Source organism: Orycteropus afer, unplaced genomic scaffold (assembly GCF_000298275.1).
Source record: "Orycteropus afer afer isolate SDZICR_OR568_19922 unplaced genomic scaffold, OryAfe1.0 scaffold00436, whole genome shotgun sequence".
NCBI lineage: Eukaryota > Metazoa > Chordata > Mammalia > Tubulidentata > Orycteropodidae > Orycteropus > Orycteropus afer.
The window spans coordinates 2,456,982-2,475,973 of NW_006922023.1; the positions used below are offsets into that span (position 1 = coordinate 2,456,982).

General features: G+C 35.7%; 1 protein-coding gene across 1 annotated transcript in view; it reads right to left on the reverse strand.

Moving 5' to 3' along the window:
- The window catches only part of RP1 (RP1 axonemal microtubule associated), an 874,252-nt gene that overhangs the window by 723,114 nt on the left and 132,146 nt on the right, over positions 1-18,992 (reverse strand). The window contains 2 exon segments of the mRNA XM_042782735.1: positions 4,128-4,206; positions 6,098-6,249. Coding sequence (XP_042638669.1) covers positions 4,128-4,206; positions 6,098-6,249 — 231 coding nt within the window.

The window sequence follows — 18,992 nt, forward strand, 5'->3', positions numbered from 1 at the left end:
CCCAAAGCTTCTCTACATATACTGGAAGCAAGCCACACCCTAAAGGAGGCTCCCTTTCCATTGATTAATGTCTCACAGCAGATTCCACCAGAGAGATAATTACAATCTCATCCTGGGGAATAACTACATCCAGCTGCTAAGTAACTCAAAACCGAGCCTCAGGAAAATTGACACACAACCTTAACTGCCACAGATGACATCAAGAATATCATATATGAAGAAAACAAAAGGTCATTAAAAAGACAGGAAAGGAAGAAAAGACCAAAACAAATGTCAGAAGAGACTCTGTGCAAAGACCTGGAATTAGAAAAACAAAAAGGAAGAACATGCTGAGTGTTTCTCAAGCTTAAAGAAATGAAGGAATTTAAGCCTCAACTTGCAATATTAAAGGATTCTGTGGGGAAAATATCAAACAATTCAGGAAGCATCAAAAGAAGATGGAAGGAATACACAGACTCACTGTACCAAAAAGAACTGGTTGGTGTTCAAATATATCAGGAGGTAGCATATGATCAAGAATCAACTGTATTGAAGGAAAAAGTCCAAGCTGCACTGAAGGAATTGTCAAAAATCAAGGCTTCAGGAAGTGACAGAAGACCTACTGAGATATTTTAACAAACAGATGCAGCACTGGAGATGCTTACTCATTTATGCCAAGAAATTTTGAAGACAGTTACCTGGCCAACCAACTGGAAGACATCCATATTTGTGCCTATTCTAAAGAAAGGTGAACCAACAGAAGGTGTAAATTAGCAAACAATATCATTAATATCACACACAAGTAAAACTTTGCTAAAGATAATTTAGAAATGGTTACAGCAGTATATTGACAGGGAACTTCCAGAAATCCAAGCTGGATTCAGAAGAGGATATGGAATGGGGATATCATTGCTGATGTCAGATGGACCTTCACTGAAAGAAAAGACTATCAGAAAGATGTTTGCCTGTGTTCTATTGACTATGATAATACATTTGACTGTATGGATATGACTAATTATGGATAACACTGCAAAGAATGGGAATTCCAGAACACTTAATTGTGCTCATGGGGAATCTGTACACAGGCCAACAGGCTGTTGTTCAAATAGAACAAGGAGATACTCCACGGTTTAAAATCAGGAATGCAGTATGTCAGGGTTATATCTTTTCACTATGCTTATTCAATATCTATGCTGAGTAAATAATCTGCGAAGCGAGACTATATGAAGAAAAACGTGGCATCAGTATTGGAGGAAGACTCATTAACAATCTGCAATATGCAGATGACACAACCTTACTTGCTGAAAGTAAAGATGACTTGAAGCACTTACTGATGAAAAAGAATTTAATGTTCAGTATGGATTACACCTCAACATAAAGAAAACAAAAGAACTCACAATTGGCCTGTTATTGTACTAGTATCCCCCAAAAAATCTAGAACTTCCCCCATAGGATTTCCAGGGCTGTAAAGATGGGGCAATCTACTTCCGTAGTGATACTGCCTCAGAAACCCAAGGAGGGTCGCTATGAGTCGGGTCCAATTCGATGGCACATAACAACAACAACAACAATAAATCTTTACTGAAGTGGACTGACTCATCTTTCTCCTGCAGAGTAGCTGGTGGATTTGAATCACAAACCTTTGGTTAGCAGCCAAACGCTTTAACCACCGTACTACCAGAGATCCTTATACAAGTACCCTATTATTTTAAATTGTAGATTCATACCATGTTTGAAGTAAGAAAATGAGTCATCCTTCTTTTTTCCTCTTTTTTAGGATTATTTCATCTAATCAAGGTCCCTTGCCCTTCCATATAAATTTGAAGATTGGCTTTTCCATTTATGCCAAGAAGACTGTTGGGATATTTACGGGGATTTAATTGGATTTATAGATTTCTTTGGGTAGTATTGACTCTTAAGTGCATTAAGCTTCCAATCCCCAAATACTAGATAGTCTTCCATTTATTTAGGTTGTCTTTGATTTCTTTAAGCCATGTTGTACACATTTTTGTATACAGGGTTTTTACTGTCCAGGTTAAATTTATTCCTAGGTGTTTTTACTTGTAGATACTATTTTAAAAGGTAACGTTCCCTTAATTTTCTTTTCCTCTTGCACACTGCATATGTGTAGAAACCCTACTGATTTTTGTTTACCTTCTACCCTGCCATTGTTGAATTCAGTTATTAATTCTAATAACTCCTTTCTGGATTCTATGGTATTTATATATATGTAGAACGATGTGATCTGCAAAAACAGATAGTTTTACTTCTCCTTCCCCATTTGGATACACTTTTCTTTTTTTTCCCCTAACCTAAATATTTTATTTTGCTTTTTGTTGTCGTTAAGATAAATTTCTGATATTCTCCTTTGAACCAAATTTGCCTCCTGCTAATTCTGTCACAAATTATTTGAACACCTGATCATAATATATTTGTATGAGAATTTTGTTCTTGGTATTTTGAAAAGTAAACTTTGATACTTTTTAGTAGGAAAGTTTAACACATTTGTGCAAGTATCACCTAGTTTTAGGCTTTTTTGTTTTTTTATGCTCTTTTTGGTATGCACCCTTTAGTATCCTGTCTTTGCTAAATGAATTATATTTATCTTACAGCTTTTATATAGCAGAAGAAGAATGCATTGGAAGGATGTGAGTCATCTCACAGACCTGGTGAAAAAACATATGAACAAAGTAGAAGGAGAAAACATACCTGAGATCCTGCTGGCAGGCAGTCTCCTCAATATTCTGCTGTTGGCACTATCGCCAGCACTAGCTCTGTGCACTGTTATCACCAGTAGATGCTTGTTGCCTCAACCAGCAGCTTGTTGGAATGCTCCCACAAGCCATAGCATATCAATCCCAATATCTCCCTTCCCCTCCCACCCTCTTTTTTTTTTTTTTTTTTGCCTTATTCTTTTCAGGATTTTGGGGCGAAAAACCCAATTACTGGAGCCCAGGTTTTTTTTTTTTTCCCAATTTTTATTGTGATTTGGGTGAAAGTTTACATAGAAAATTTATTTTCCACACAGAAGTTCATACACATTTTGTTTCACGACATTGATTGCAATTCCCCACAATGTAACAGCTCTCTTCCCACTTCCTCCCGTCTCTTCCCTGTGTCCTTCTTTCCTATGTATTACTGTCCCCCAAGCTATCTCTCCACGCAAACACTGCCTTCTGTTCTCCCATGATTGATCACTCTAAGGAGTGTATCTACCTGACGTAAATGTTCAGCCTATATGTCTATCCATTGTTTGGCTGAAAGCCACAGACGTAAGTCCAGTTCCAGACCTGAAGGGTAACCTGGGGCATAGTCTCAGGCTCTATCAGACCAGCAAACCTGGTCTTTTTATGATTTTGAGTTTTGTTCTACATTGTTCTCCCACTGTATCCAGGATCTCCTGCACTGATCCCTTTCCAAATGGTTGAGAGTGGTAGTTTGGCATCATCTACTTCTTCTGGACTCATGGTCATATAGGCTGAGGATGACATGGTCTACTAGTCCCTTGGACTAATTGTTTCTATGCATCTTTAGTTTTCTTCATTCTCCTTTGCTCTGGACAAGCACTATTGCATCTAGATGGCTGCTTGCAAGCTTTTAAGACCCCAGTCACTACTCACCAAAGTAGAATGTAGAACATTATTTTTGTGTGGTATGTTATGCCAATTGAACTTGATGTCCCCTGCAACCATGGTCCCAAGTCCATAGGTTCAACTGCTCATTTCCTCAGGGTGGTGGGCTGTGGCCAAGTAGTTATCATAATTTTGCCCCTTGTTAGCTCTATTATATATCTAAGCCCAGGTCACTTTGAAGAAAAATACATCTGTCTAAATTTCAAATGATATTTGGAGAAAATAATTTGATTATATATGGTAAAAATTTAGAGAGCAATTTTCCACAGTTATTTTCTATATTTGTGCAGAGTTTTGCATAAATATAGTAGAATTAAAAAAAAAAAAAACTCACTGCCATCAAGTCAATTCCAACTCATAGTGACCCCCATTGTGCTTCCAAGGTGGTAAATCTTTATGGAAGTAGATTTCCCAGGCTTCCTTCCATGGAGTGTTTGGTGGATTTGAATGGCCAACCTTTTGGTTAGCAGTCAAATGCCTTACACATTATGCCAAATCTTAATAATAAAATCTTACCTGGTCCAAGGCCATCATGACCTATGACAACTTTATACAAATCCCCAAGGTGCACAGCTTCCAGAGAGAAAGTGTCAGTCTATAACCAATCAAAAGAATTTAATTAAGTCTAGGACATTAACTATTATTTCTACCAAAAGTGAAAATTAAGATATAGTGATAACTTACTGCAAAAAAAAAAAAAAAAAAAGGTTCATTAAGCAAACACACATCTGTCTAGATTAAGAAATTAAAGGCAAAACAGTATTTTATAAACTATAATACCTGTTTTTCAATTATACCCTTCTCTTCTTTGTTGCTAACTTATAGTTGTAAAAGCATATCTTGGGGAATATCTACAATTATATTTTTTAAATAATTATAAATGTAATAATTATGAAATATACAATAAGTTTACATTCATAAATATACTAAATATACAAAACTCTTGTCTGTACTGGGAAGGAATTATTTTGCTTTCACAAGCAATATCTGTAGACCACTGATTACTATTGCTGTTGTTGTTGATATGTGCTGTTGAGTTGGACCCAACTCATAGCAACCCCTCCTTGGGTTTCCAAGGCAGTATCACTACAGAAGTAGATTGCCACATCTTCCTTCCAAGGAGTGGCTGATGGGTTTGAACTGCCAGTCTTTTGGTTAGCAGTCAAGTGCCTTAGGCACTATGCTACCATACATAGCTCCCATTCATTATTATAATGTTTATTAATTTTAGGATAAGAATGTAAAAATATTAGAGTTATAGCATTTACTTGGAGTCCCACCATGCTGCTACAATCAAAATTAGATGATATGTGTATGCTGTCATTATTTGTGGTTAAACTCGAAGAGCCCAAAGTTCCTTTGAAAAAAACCTATGTAAGAAAATGTTACAGGTGAAAATGAAAAAAAGAAAAACCTACATGTAGCACATCAGTTGAAAAGAATCCAAAATCAAACAAAAAAAAAACTTTGCATTTGTATAGTGTCTCATGTTTCAAAGTATTTTCACATATATTTTGATTTATCCTCCAAGAAGTACAGCAAGAAAAGCATATCTTGTCTATAGATAAAAAAGGGTGAGTCGTAGATTTAGGATTAGAGCTCAGCTCTTCTGAAATGCAGTAAGACTATTTTATTTTTTAACTACTCTTCCATTGCATAAAATACACTGTTAAGAAAGTAAGCTATAAGAAATGAAATTATTTGCGCTCATTAACCAACGATACTGTTCATGTCTGGTACAGGTTAATCCATAACAAATAAGGTAGCACAAATGTTTGCTCTTGACTAAAGACTGGTGGCTCAAACCCATTCAGTGCTACCACGAAAGAAAAAAGACTGGTGATCTGCTTCCATTAAGATTACAGAGAAGAAAACCCTATGGAGCAGTTCTACTCTGTATCTCTTAGGGTCATCATGAGCCAGAATTGACTCAATGGCAACAGATTTTTGTTATCCCTTTATACATCAAACAGATCTGCTAAAAAAAAAAAAAAATAGGACATTCTATGAAATAAAAGAAAATATTGGCAGAGAAAATTAAGAACTATGATATTTAATGATAATTTCTGTACATGTTCTTTAAAAAGAAAAGAAAATATGCAATGAAAATATCTGGATGCACTCATTTAAGAACTGCTTGGGTCATCAAAGAAAGCCGAAATAACTAAAATATGGAAAATCAGTTAAAAAATTACAGCAGAAACAAAACAAAACAGCCTCTAAATGTTATTTGTGTTACAGAGTAGAACTGCTATGTAGGCTTTCCTAGGCTGTAATCTTTATGGAAGCAGGTCCCCAAGACTTTCTTACATAGAGATGCTAAGTGGATTCAAAAAGCAACCTTTTGGTTGGCAAGTAAGCACTTAACAACTGTGCCATCAGAGTGCCTTACTTGTGTTATTAGTAACAGTGAAAATGATGTAATATATTCAATTTCAACATTCAACAACAAAAATTTGTTATATATAAAACTTTTTCTCACTTACTTGTCCTCTTAAGAAATTGAAGGTGCTCTTAGATCTAAATAGTTGTCTAGATCCTGTATCTCCCTTTTCCCCATAGATAGAAATATAGACATTTGCTTTTGTTCCAGCATTCCATAGTTCGCCTGTGGTCATACGTACTTCATATACTGTCACTGACAATAAAAGACAAATAAGCTTTATATGCCAAGTATCATTCATATGATACAAAAGTAAGCATACAAATATAATCATGAGTCACAATTCTAGGTAAAATGAAGTAACACACTCATCCAGTCACTCTTACTCAAAATAACTATTTCACTAAATTTCACTCCCATTGGAACTTGGGTGGAAAACATGGAACAACTATATAAAGACTCTGGAAAGTAAATAATAGCAGGATGATTGGGGAAGAAAACCAGAAATTGAGGTACACAAAGCTGACAATGAGTTTACCATTTTTCTTCCTACGGTGTCCCCAGAGTAGAGTCAATGTACCAGAAGCCTGGAAGTAAGCTTTGGGGCTCAGAAAGAGAGAGCACTGGAGCAGCTCTTTAAAGCTGAGTCCAGAGGCAGCAAAGAGAACTCCTCCTAATACATAGGAAAATGTAGACATTTTCCCTCCTTAGGAAATCTCTTTCAAAAGTTGTGTGATAGATATATTTGCAACAATTATTAAAAAAAAAAAAAAAGAAGGAAATAGAAATAAAGAGAGAGAGTAGTTGCTGAGTCTGCTTATGTACAAGCAAAAACCTCATGGGATTTGGTTACTTGATTTGGAAGTTTAAAGTAATAGTTCCATGGGACATCTTAGTTAATTGGTGTAATAACATGTTTACTGCTTCTGTTCTACCTCCTAATCCACTGCATAGCACCTGCAGGCTTAAAAGCTTGTACACAGCCATACAAGCCTCCGCAATTGGTCTCTATTCTTCTGGAACAACAGACGAAGAAGAAGAGTCAGGAACAGGGGCAAGATATGGAATGTGTGGCTAACTTCTCCCATGAACAACTGGCTCCTTTGCTATGAGACCAAAATAACTGGGTGTTACCCAGCTACCATTACTGAACATTTTGATCAAAGATTCCCTAGAAGAATCCTGATCAAAAGGAGGAAATGAAGGACAGAACTTCAAATACTCATGGACTCTGGACTTTAGTCTACAGCCATGAAGGCTGGATGAACCCCTGAAACTACTGCCCTGAGATAATCTTTAAATCTTAAACGAAAAATATCCCTGAAGTCTTCTTAAAGCCAAACAGTAGATTAGCTTAGTTTTTTTTTTCTTTAAAAAAAAAAAAAAGTCTGCCTTGAGCATTGTGCTCTTTTAAGAACTACCTATATGGGATCAAATTGATAATAGCAACTTGAAAAATTAGATAGGAACCTTAGGCAGTGAATTTATGTTAATGGGGAGGAACAGCTCAGAAAAGGAGGGTGAGAATGGTTGCATAACTTGAAGAATGTAATCAATGCCACTAAATGGTACATGGAAAAACTGTTGGATTGGGGTATGCTTTGCTGTGTATATTCTCAAAAACAAAAAATAAATAAACATTTTTAAAAATCTCTTTCATTTCTCTGATCACCCACATCCCAATGCTGGGAAAAGGAGTACACAACACTGAGGAGAGGAAACTTCCTCTATGTTTGATGGAGCTGGCTTCAAAGAAAAGGGCTAACTCCCACTGCTTTTCATCCTCCCTTTGTCCTAGTGTTGATTAGCCCTAGAAATTCAGAGGATTCAGAAAATTTCAGAGATGACTAAAACCCCAGATTTATAGCCAGAGTATCAAAAAGTGGAAAGTTCCAGGGAGATTATGAGAAGGAAACAATTCAGAGAAGGAAATCCATAAAATTATTATGAATGTCTTTGCTCCCCTAAGCTGGAGGGGGCAGATCTAATCTTATTATGCAAACCAAAGAGCTTGACATCTTAGCTCTGAGGTATCCTCCACCAAGACCCCAGACTGGCCACTGATTAGTACACATATGAGACAGCTCTGAGTAGCACTTCAAAGGCTTCAAAAACAGAACTGGCATTGGAACCACAACCCACAGAAGATACGTTGGAATCTGTGGCCTGAAACTAACCAGTGGTCAACGGCCTGCTAAAACAAAAACATGTACATTCTCCATAGGATTTAAATAAGGTCTAATGTTTCAAAAGAGAAGTCATAGTTTCTCAGTGGTTAAAACACTCATCTGTGAACCAAAAGGTTGGAAGTTTGAACCCACCAGGTACTCTATGGGAGAAAGATGTGGTAGTCTGCTTCCATAAAGATTTACAGCCTTGGAGACCCTGAATGACAATTCTCCTCTCTCCTACAGGGATGCTGTAAGTTGCAATTGATGCAACAGCAATAGTTGAATGTTTCACACAATAATACATGAAATTTCCAGAATATAGTCCAAAGTTACCCAGTATGTAAAGAACTAGGAAAATATGAGAAAAGACAATGAAAAGACACACCAACCCCAAGATGACACATGTATTTGACAAAAACCTTCAAGTAGCAATAATACAAATGCCCCAGCAAACAATCATGAACACTACTGAAACCAATGGGAAAAAAAGTCTCAGAAAAAAAAAAAAGAAAAAGAAAATTTAAAGAACAAACAAATGGAAATTTTAGAATGGAAAAAATGCAGTAACCAAATTTTAAAACTCACTAAATGGGCTCAGGAGCAGAATGGAGAAGACAGAGGAAATCATCAGTGAATTTTCAGATCAATTAAAAACTATCCAATCTAACAACAGAGAAAGTTCTTGCTTTTTTGTTTGTTTGTTTGTTTTGTTTATTTGTTTAATGAACAAAGCCTTAATGACCTGTGGGGCTCAAACAAAAGACCTAACTCTTGTGTAATGGAGTCCCAGAAAAGAGGGTATTTGAAAAATTAATGGCTGAAAACTTTCCAAATTTGGCAAAAGGCAAACATACACAAATTTAAGGAGCACGATGAACCCCAAACATAATAAGCCCAAAGAAATTTGTGTCCAGAAATATCATAATCAAACTGCTGGAAACAAAGACAAAGAAAAAATACTGAAAGCAGCCACAGAAAAAAACAATACATTATCTGTAGGGAAACAATTTAGGTGACTGTGACTTTCTCATCAAAAATTATGGAGAAAAGAAAGAAATCACATGATATTTATAAAGTGCTGAAAGCAAATAAATGACAAGAATTCTATATCCAGCAGAAACAAGATTCAAGAATAAAGGTAACATAAAGACATTCCTGCATAAAAGAAAACTAAACGAATTATTTTCCAGATCTGCTCTGAAAAAAAAAAAAATGTTAAAGAAAATTCTTCAAACAAAAAGCAAATGAGATCAGAAGAAATTTGAAACATGAAGAATAAAGGAAAAGCAACAAAAATAAACATGTAGGGAAAACAGTGGAATAAACATGAAGCTGAGATCTGGGGGTAAGCCATTTTATGGGGCATGGAAATGGTAGAAGAGATAACCCTGGCAAACAACCCTGAAATCCTCTGTCTTCAAAATCCAATTTGTGACATTCTACAGACACCTGTGAACAGAGCCTATTTCTGACATTCTACAGCACTAGCAGCAAAATGTTTTGAAACTGCAACCCAAGCTCTCCTATAGAGCCAATGATTAAAACTGGTATTAATGTCACATACCACTATTTCCCTGGACTGTCCTGAGAGTACCTGTAGGGACATATTAAACCCTGCTTGAACATCTAAATTGCAAACCCAGTTCCTAAAGATAAAGCATTTTGCCACAATAGCACTTCTGTCCTGAGATGACTCTACCCTGGACTGGTATAAAAGAACCCCAAGGCTCAACAAGGTCAACATAAGAAGTTAAACAAAATAAAAGAAATTAAATTTGTCTAGTCTGAAGTTTGGGCAACCTACTTCCATAGTGATACTGCCTCAGCAACCCAAGGAGGGGTCGCTATGAGTCGGGTCTGACTCGACGGCACAAAACAACAACAACAACAACAACAGCAGTCTGATTCCTTACAGTATGGGTATGGGGATGGAGAAAACCAGACAAGGTGTGCAAACATAAAAGGAACTGAAACCAGCTGCAAGAAGCCTTTGTATTGCTGGATGGAAGCCATATCTCCCACCAAGAGCACCATCCTTAGTTCCACCCTCCATCCTCCACCATCCCTAATTTGGTCTGATCCTTATCACTGCTGCCTACTTTCAAGGGCTCCATGTTATCACACCTCCACTCTCAAGTGCAGGCAGTAAGGAAATATTCTGTTTCACTACTGCCACAAATTACCCAAACATCTTTTTTCTGAGATTATTGAAAAAGACTGTAAGGGGGAGGAGGAGGAAAAAGCCTAGTTGTGCAACCTTAAACAGATTACTAACTCTCTGTGTGCCAGTTTCTTTGTGTACAAATGGAAATAATAACAGAGTCCATCCTTCTATGATGGTTGCATTTAATCAAGGAGATAAAATATGTGATGCATTTGTTCCAGAGTCTAGTTTTAAAATGTTTAAAACAGGAGAAAATAATAATCAGACTAGCTACTCAGAGATTTCAAATATGTCCAACCACTTCAGTGCAAAAATAAATAAATAAATAAATAAATAAATAAACTGACCAGTACTTGCATTAAGACACTTCCAAATTCCCACAAAACCATCCCCCTTCCAGCCCCTCCCCCACTTGTCAATGCCCAGTCAAGTTCTGTCTCCTCCCAGAGGCTAGTCCTCACCATCTACTTATTCCTCCAAAATATCCCTAGCCCCTCAGTATACTCCACATCCTTTGATACCTATTATGGTCATGCCCCATAGTGTCTTCCAAGGGAGTCCAAGGACATCTTCTCTACCCTGATAGAATGAGAAGTACTTGAGGGCTGGGCTGGCATTCCCGTTTTTCACAGTCTCAGTTTGCTCCCCAGTGACCAACATAGGCAGGGTAGAATACCAGGTAGAGGCTAGCTGACAAATGGTCTACCCACTGCAATAGTAGGCAGATACTCTTTCCTTTCTGATCCTATAGAAGGCCCCCACTAGACAGATGGCAAATAAAAGCAACAGTATCTCAAGGAAAACCAAATAAAAGCTACAGTATCTCAAGCAAATAAAAGCTACAGTATCTCAAGGAAAATGCTGTCTAATTTTGGCAGTCTCTAAAATTCAAATAAAATTTTTTTAAAAAAAAGGCAACATTTAAAATAGTATGGTGAGTGCTGCAAATGTTTCATTTCACATGGTCAGAAGCTGAAAAAATAAACCCATTAGAAGCCTTAAAAATATTAATAATAATCCACACCTATTAATTACAGTGAGGCTACTAATTACTTTGCCCTTCATGCATAATTATTAGCACAAATGGTAGAAAATGCAGTGGCATAAAGCTTGCTTCAAATATTTGAGTATTTTTCCAGGAGATTTCATGGTAGAATATAAAAATCAAATAATCAGACTAAATGTATCCTACTTAGTCCTATAGCACCATTTGTAGTAATTTTTCAAAGTAAAATATCTCCTCTTAAAATTTCTAAAAAATAATATTCCTTCATAGTCATGTATACATTAGAGGTTACCAAAGACTTTAACATACATTATTTCATTTATTCTTTCCCACAACCTTGTAATATAGGCAGAACAAAGGCTATTATTTCAGTTTTAGAATTGAAGAACAGAAGGGTAAGTTGCTAAAGATCACAACAGTTAAATAACTGGCAACACTTGGAGTAAAATAGATTTAAGTGTTCCCAGCACTGATGATGTAGTCCCTAAGGCATTTGCCTGCTAATCAGAAGGATGGTAGTTCAATCCCACCAACCACTCCTCAGAAGGAAGACTGGGCACTCTACTTCCACAGAGATACCACCTCAGAAACCCAAGGAGGGGTCACTAAGGGTCAGAATCAACTCGACAGCAGTGAGTTTGATTTTTTAGTTTTTTTGTAGGTACTATATCCACACAATTCTTTTAGTCATAATTTAATTTTAATATATTAATAATTTGATCATTTTAATAGTATGAGATGTTGTTGTTATGTGCCGTCGAGTCAGATCCAACTCATAGCGACCCCTCCTTGGGTTTATTATTATACAAAATCAATAGATGAATAAACAAGGAAATATCTCAAATAGAGTACATACATACTGAAAGGTGAGCAAGATAGTTCACTAATGTGGAAATTTTATAAATTTATAAATATTTCTTTTTGTATGTACTTCATAATAATAGAAGTCAGTATCAGAACCTGGGCCATCTGCTTCCAGAGTTCTGAGTATTGTTAAGCATAGTACCACACTGCCTTCCCAAAGCATATGCATTCTTGTGGATTTTCACACCAGCAGTATATCCATGTATTCCATTCTTCTTTCAGCATTTACAGAAAAAGGAGCTCTGGTAGCATAGTGCCTAAGGCACTTGACTGCTAACAAGAAGGCTGGCGGTTCAAATCCACCAGCCACTCCTCAGAAGGAAGATGGGGCAATCTACTTCCGTAGTGATACTGCCTCGGAAACCCAAGGAGGGGTCGCTATGAGTCGGATCTGACTCGACGGCACATAATAACAACAACAACAAGAACTGAAATAAGAAGTCCTGGTGATGTGGTGGTTAAGATATTTGGCTGCTAACCAAAAGGTCAGTGGTTTAAACATACCAGCCACCATGGAAAAAGATGGGGCAGTCTGCTTCCACAAAGATTTACAGCACTGGAAACCCAACGGGGGTTGCTATGAGTCACAACTGACTCAATGGCAGTGAGTTGGGTTTTTTTTTTCTTTTTTTGGAAGTTCTAAAATAAATTTTATTTATATTCTAGTATTGTTAACTTGAAATTTTTCCTCTGAAGACTAATAACTTCTCTCTATTTTTTCTTATCCAAAATTTAAGAGCCAATATTGCTAAAATGGGACTAGAGGGCAGAGTAACAGACGTCCATCACTTTTGCATTACTCTACTCTGAGGAGTTCTTTTATTTTTTGTATAAAAATTTAGGAGACAAATATGTAAGAAAAGGGAACTGAAGTCTTACTAATTAATTGGCATATTTACCCACGAATCAATTGTGTAAACAGAAATGAAAAATAGTTTTATTAAATAGCCCTCACAGCCTGAGAGAACCTGTTTTTGCTCTGGTTTTCTTAGCAATCTTTATGCTTTTTTGGAAAATAATTCTCTAATTAGAAAAATATTTTCTTTTAATAAAACACATGACAATATACTGGTAAACCAGAAAAACACTCTTAGACTTTTTCATACTTTAAATGACAAATGTTACCATAACACTTCATGGACTCAAAATAATGCAATATTGCAAAAAACAAAGTGTGAACCAGACTTTACTTATTTATATCACCTAGAACTGACATCTCTACTTCTAGTGAAGGTTTTTGCATGTCTATAATGACATAATTTCAGACACAACATCATTCTTTGCTAGAATAATAAATAAAAATATAGCTGGGATCAGCTATCATTCAATATGTCTATGACTTATCAAGATAACTAAAGGTTTATCAAGTTTATATTTGGTACATCAGAGAAGATAACTAGAATACCAAGCCATGTGGATAAACTGAAAGAGAAATGTTTATTAATAAACCACAAGTACCAAGGGCTACAGGAAAGACAAACCACTATGTCTTTGAAGGATATGCTTCTTTTGAGCAGAATTATACAATTAAAATAGAGGAAAGAAGAAACATGAAGTGACCTTGTATCAGTACTACCAGTGGATAAGAATGAGGAGCCTGGTGAATTTCTTCCCCAGAATGAGGTGCATAAGCCAAACAAGAAAGCACTGGTGAGACCAGTGCTTATGACTGGTAAGAACAATGATTATGCAATCCTTATTTTTTAAGTAAATAGTTATTTATGCCTTTTAAGAAATAGCTTAACTTCAGACATTTAAATAAGAGTTTACTACATCCAATTTAATAAATCACAAAGGAATCATCAGTCTGTGTAAATGTTTTACCACTCTATGTTCCCTAAAAAATGTATTTGTTAGTGTCATGGATTGAATTGTGCCCCCCAAAAATATGTGTCAATTCAGCTGGGCCATGATTCTCAGTGTCATGGAAGTTATGTAATGATATAATTTGGTAGTTATGTAACGATGTAATCATCCTCCATGATGTGATCTGATACGATAAGCAAATCAGTTATAAAGGGATTAGGATGGGATATAACACCCTTATTCACACTATAGGCCTGATGTGATGTAAGGATTTTTTTCTTGTAGTATGGCCTGCATAATCTTTGTCCTACAAAAATAAAAGGAGTGAGAAGTGACCAGAGAAAGGGAACTCAGTACCATCAAGAGAGAAGAGCCAGGAGCAGAGCACATTCTTTGCACCCAGGGTCCCTGTGCTGACAATTTCCATGACAGGGGAAGAATGATGCCATGACACATGGAGATCTTTAAGGGACACAGGGCCCACAAATATTGAAAGAAAACAAGGACTTTTCCTCAAAGTCAAAACAGAGAGAAAGCCTTCTCCTAGAGCTGGCACACTGAATTCAGACTTCTAGCCTCCTAAACCGTGAGAGAATAAATTTCTGTTTTTTAAAGGCATCCACTTGTGGTATTTCCATTATAGCAACATTAGATAATTGAGTTGTATGTACCTAAACTTAATGTTAAATTAGATTACATTGTGAAGTTCTTTTTAATCTTCAGATAATATTTATTATTATATATTTCTAACAAAAGACTAAAAAATCCCATTTTTAGTAGAATGTAGCCTGAATTGCAGAAAAATCCATTTCTAGCAATTGCTTAATTAATAATTCTCATAATTTTCCCATTCTTTTCCAAAAACAGGCCAGCATACCCAAGAGCAAAAGGTCCATAAGAAGACTTCCAACAATATGTCAGACTGAGCAGATAAGCTACTCAGACTCTACAACAACAAAGACAGAAGAAGTCAAATGAAATAGATACATATGATAATTCTGGAAACTGAGATTCAAAGGAAATGAAGTGTATCAAACATTTGACTAAGAGAAAAAACTTAATGAAAGCAGCAAACAAGGAGACAAATAGAATAGTGAATTTTCAATTGGCCTGACACATCATGGCCAATTTGAATGTTTGCAAGCAGATTCCAATCAGTGCAGCAACCAAAAAATTTACTCCACTTGCCCAGGACAAGGTGCTCATACCAGTAGCTGAAGACCAGAAAACTCGAACTACTGGGAGATGGCCACCAACCACTCTTGCACCACCTAGTCAATGATACATACTGGCCAACATCAGCTGAACCCACCCTCAATTGTTCTACACAGTGAACAGAGAACTGCCCCCCCCCACACACACACGCATCTTCTATCACACACACCAAGAAACAAATGGTGAATGCCTAAGTGCTGCCAAACTAGAGAACAAAGTAGCAGACTGGCCCTATTCACTCAGATATATCAAAACAACAACAACAGCAAAAATGAACAAACAAACCTGGGCAAAACACATCAACATACAATCACCAATTAAATACAAATACAACAAAACCACAATGTCTCAGAGACAAAAGATGACCTTAGTTCACACAATGAAGGAAGACAAAGTGGCACAAACAAAGACCAAAATACAGAGCCAGAAAACTTCCTGTAGAAAAATGGCATTGGAGCTACCTGTTAAGGAATTCAAAAGAAATTATGTCAAGGAAAAGACTGACCCCATCAAGGAAAATATAAACAACATTCTAGGAGAATTCAGGAAAACAAGACAAGAAAAAATTGACAAAATAAATGAAAAATTATAAGCCATACAAAAACAACACATAGGAATCCAGAAGAGAATATTAAGGTTTCACAAATAGATAAAACATTGAAAGGGCAAAGGAGTAGAATCGAATCAATGGAAGACAGAATTAAAGAGATTGAAGATAAATTTCTCAATATTACTCTGTAAGAGGAAGAGTCAGAAAAAGAAGGGAAAAAAAAGGAAGAGAGCCTATGATTTGTGTGGGACTCCATCAAGAGGAATAACTTACATTCAATCAGAATTCCAGAACAGGAGGAGACAAAATAATAATAAAAAGCACAGAGAAAACTGTCGAAGATTTGTTGGAAGAAAAACTCCCTAACATCATGAAAGATGAGAAGATATACATTCAGGAATCTCAATGAACCCCCAAACAGGATAGACACCAAAAGAAAATCACCAAGATCTATTATAATCAAACTTCACAAAACCAAAGACAAAGAAAGAATCTTGAAAGTAGCTCAGGAAAAAAAAAAGTTACCTGAAAAGGAGAACCATGAAGATTAAATTTTGACTTCTCAGGAGAAAGCAAGTGGGTGATAAGGCAATGGGATGGCATATATAAAACCCTGAAAGACAAAATTTGCCAACCAAGATTATATAGCCAACAAAACCATTCCTCAAAAATGATGGCAAAATTATGACATTTCCAGAAAAACAGAAATTAAGGGAATTTGTGAAAAACAGACCAATCTTATAAGAAATGCTAAAAGGAGTCCTTCAGACAGAGAAACAACAACAGCAGATTTGATTAACTTGAGATTAATACACATGACAACATCACCCAGAAACCAACCCAAATATATAAGTATTCATAATAAAACTGAAACTAGGGAACCAGAGACATCAATTTGTAAATGAAGACATCTATAAAGCAAAGAGGATAAATAGTATAGTTACAAAGTTTCCAAATGGGGAGGGAATCAAGACAATTTCAATACAAATGGACAGTTATAAACTTTGGAAGAAAATTATAAATGACATGGCAATGTCAAAGGAAATTAATAGTCCTCTCATCAAAAGAAAATACTAAAATAACTGCAACAAAGTAAACGATAAGAAAATCAATAAACAAAATGAGCACAGCACAGAAAATTAAATGGAGCAAAGAAGTTAGCAGGACCTACCCCCGACACACACATATACAAAAGCAAAATGACAGCAATAAATTCATAACTATCGATAAATTACCCTAAATGTAAATGGATTAATGCATCAATAAAGAGACAGATAGTACTAGAATGGATAAGAAAATATGAGCCATCAATACAAGAGACACACTTTAAACAAAAATACAAAAATAACCTAAAAATCAAAGAATAAAAAACCATATAGCTAGGGAATGAAAACTAAAAAAGAGCAAGAGTAGCAATATTAATTTCTGATAAAATAGACTTTAAGGTAAAAAAAAAAAAAAAAGCAAAAGTGTCAAGGAAGGAAAGTATTTCATAATTAAAAGGTCATTCCAACAAGAGGACATAATCATAATAAATATCTAAACATAAAATGAAAGAGGCCAAAAATACATAAATCAAACCTTAAAAAATTGAAAAGCAAAATAGACAACTCCAGAATAATAGGAAAATTTAATATGCCACTCTTAATTAAGGATACAACAACAAGAAAGAAATTCAACAAAGACACAGATGACCTAAACAACACAATCAACCAACTTGACTTCATAGACATATACAAAGCACTCTGCTAAACAAGAGCACAATAAACATTCTTTTCTAGCGTGCATGGAACATCTCCAGAATAAATCATAGGATAGGAAACAAAACAAGCCTCAATAAATTGCAAGACTTCTAAATAATGCAAAGCATATTCTGAAATCCCAAAATTATAAAATAAGAAATCAACAGTAGGAAGACTGAGGGAAAAAAATCAAACACATGGAAACTGAATGATACCTTGTTTAAAAACTACCAGACAACAGAAGAAATGAAAAATAAATTATTGAATCAAACAAGAACAAAAACACAATATATCAAAATTTTTGGAACACAGCAAAAGCAGTGTTCAGAAGGCAATTTATGGTAATAAATGCACACATCAGAAAAGAAGAATCAAAATCAACACCTTACCCCAACACTTCCAATACTTAGAAATAGAGCAAGAACATAAGCCTACAGTCAAAGAAAAGAAATAATAAAGATCCAAGCAGGAATATACGAAACAGAAAAACAACAGAAAGAATCAAGTTTTAATAAAATTGGGAAGGATTAATAAAATTCAAAAACCATTGCCAAAACTGAAAGAAGGAGAAGATGTAGATAAGAAATAAGAAATAGTGAGTAATGTCACAACAGAACCAAATAAAATAAAAAAGATAACAGAATACTATGAGGAACTGTACTCTAATACATTTGAAAATTTAAAAGAAATGGAAATTTCTCTAGAAGCATAGTACCTACATAAATTAATTCAAACTGTTGTAGAAAATCTGAGCAAATGCATCACAAAAGAAGAAATTGAACAGATCATTTGAAAAAACAAAACCTCCTAACAACAATAATGACAAAAAAGTCCTGGCCCAAACTGCTTCACTGGCAAATTCTACCAAATATTCAGAGAACAGGTGACAGCAATTCAACTCAAACTATCCAGAATATAGAAAAGGAGGTAATACTCCTGAATTCATGTTATGAAGCAACCATAACCCTGGTACCAAAGTCACACAAACTCACCATTAAAAAAGAAAATTATTGGTGAATATCCCTCATGAACATAGAAGTAAATCCATCCATCTATTGACAGCTGATCATTAAAAAGGTCTGAGACTCATTAGATGGGGGAAAGGATCATCTCTTTAACAGTGTTGGCAAAACTAGATATCTATTTGCAGAAAAATGAAACAAGACCCATATCTAATCACACCATATAAAAAATGAACTCAAGATGGATCAAAGACCTAAATGTAAGACCTGAAACTGTAAAGGTCATCACAGAAGATATAGGGACAAACTTAGAGGCCTTAATACATGGCATAAATACATAATTAAAAATGTACAAACAGGAGTTCCGGCAAGATGGTGGACTAGGCAGAAAGATGGCATAGACCCTCTTCAACAAAGAAAAGGGAAACCAATAAACACAGACACAGAAGATAATCCTGGACCCCTGAGCCTTGAAGGGAAGGATATAGAAGTGGACTAAACCCCAACTAGCAGAAGAA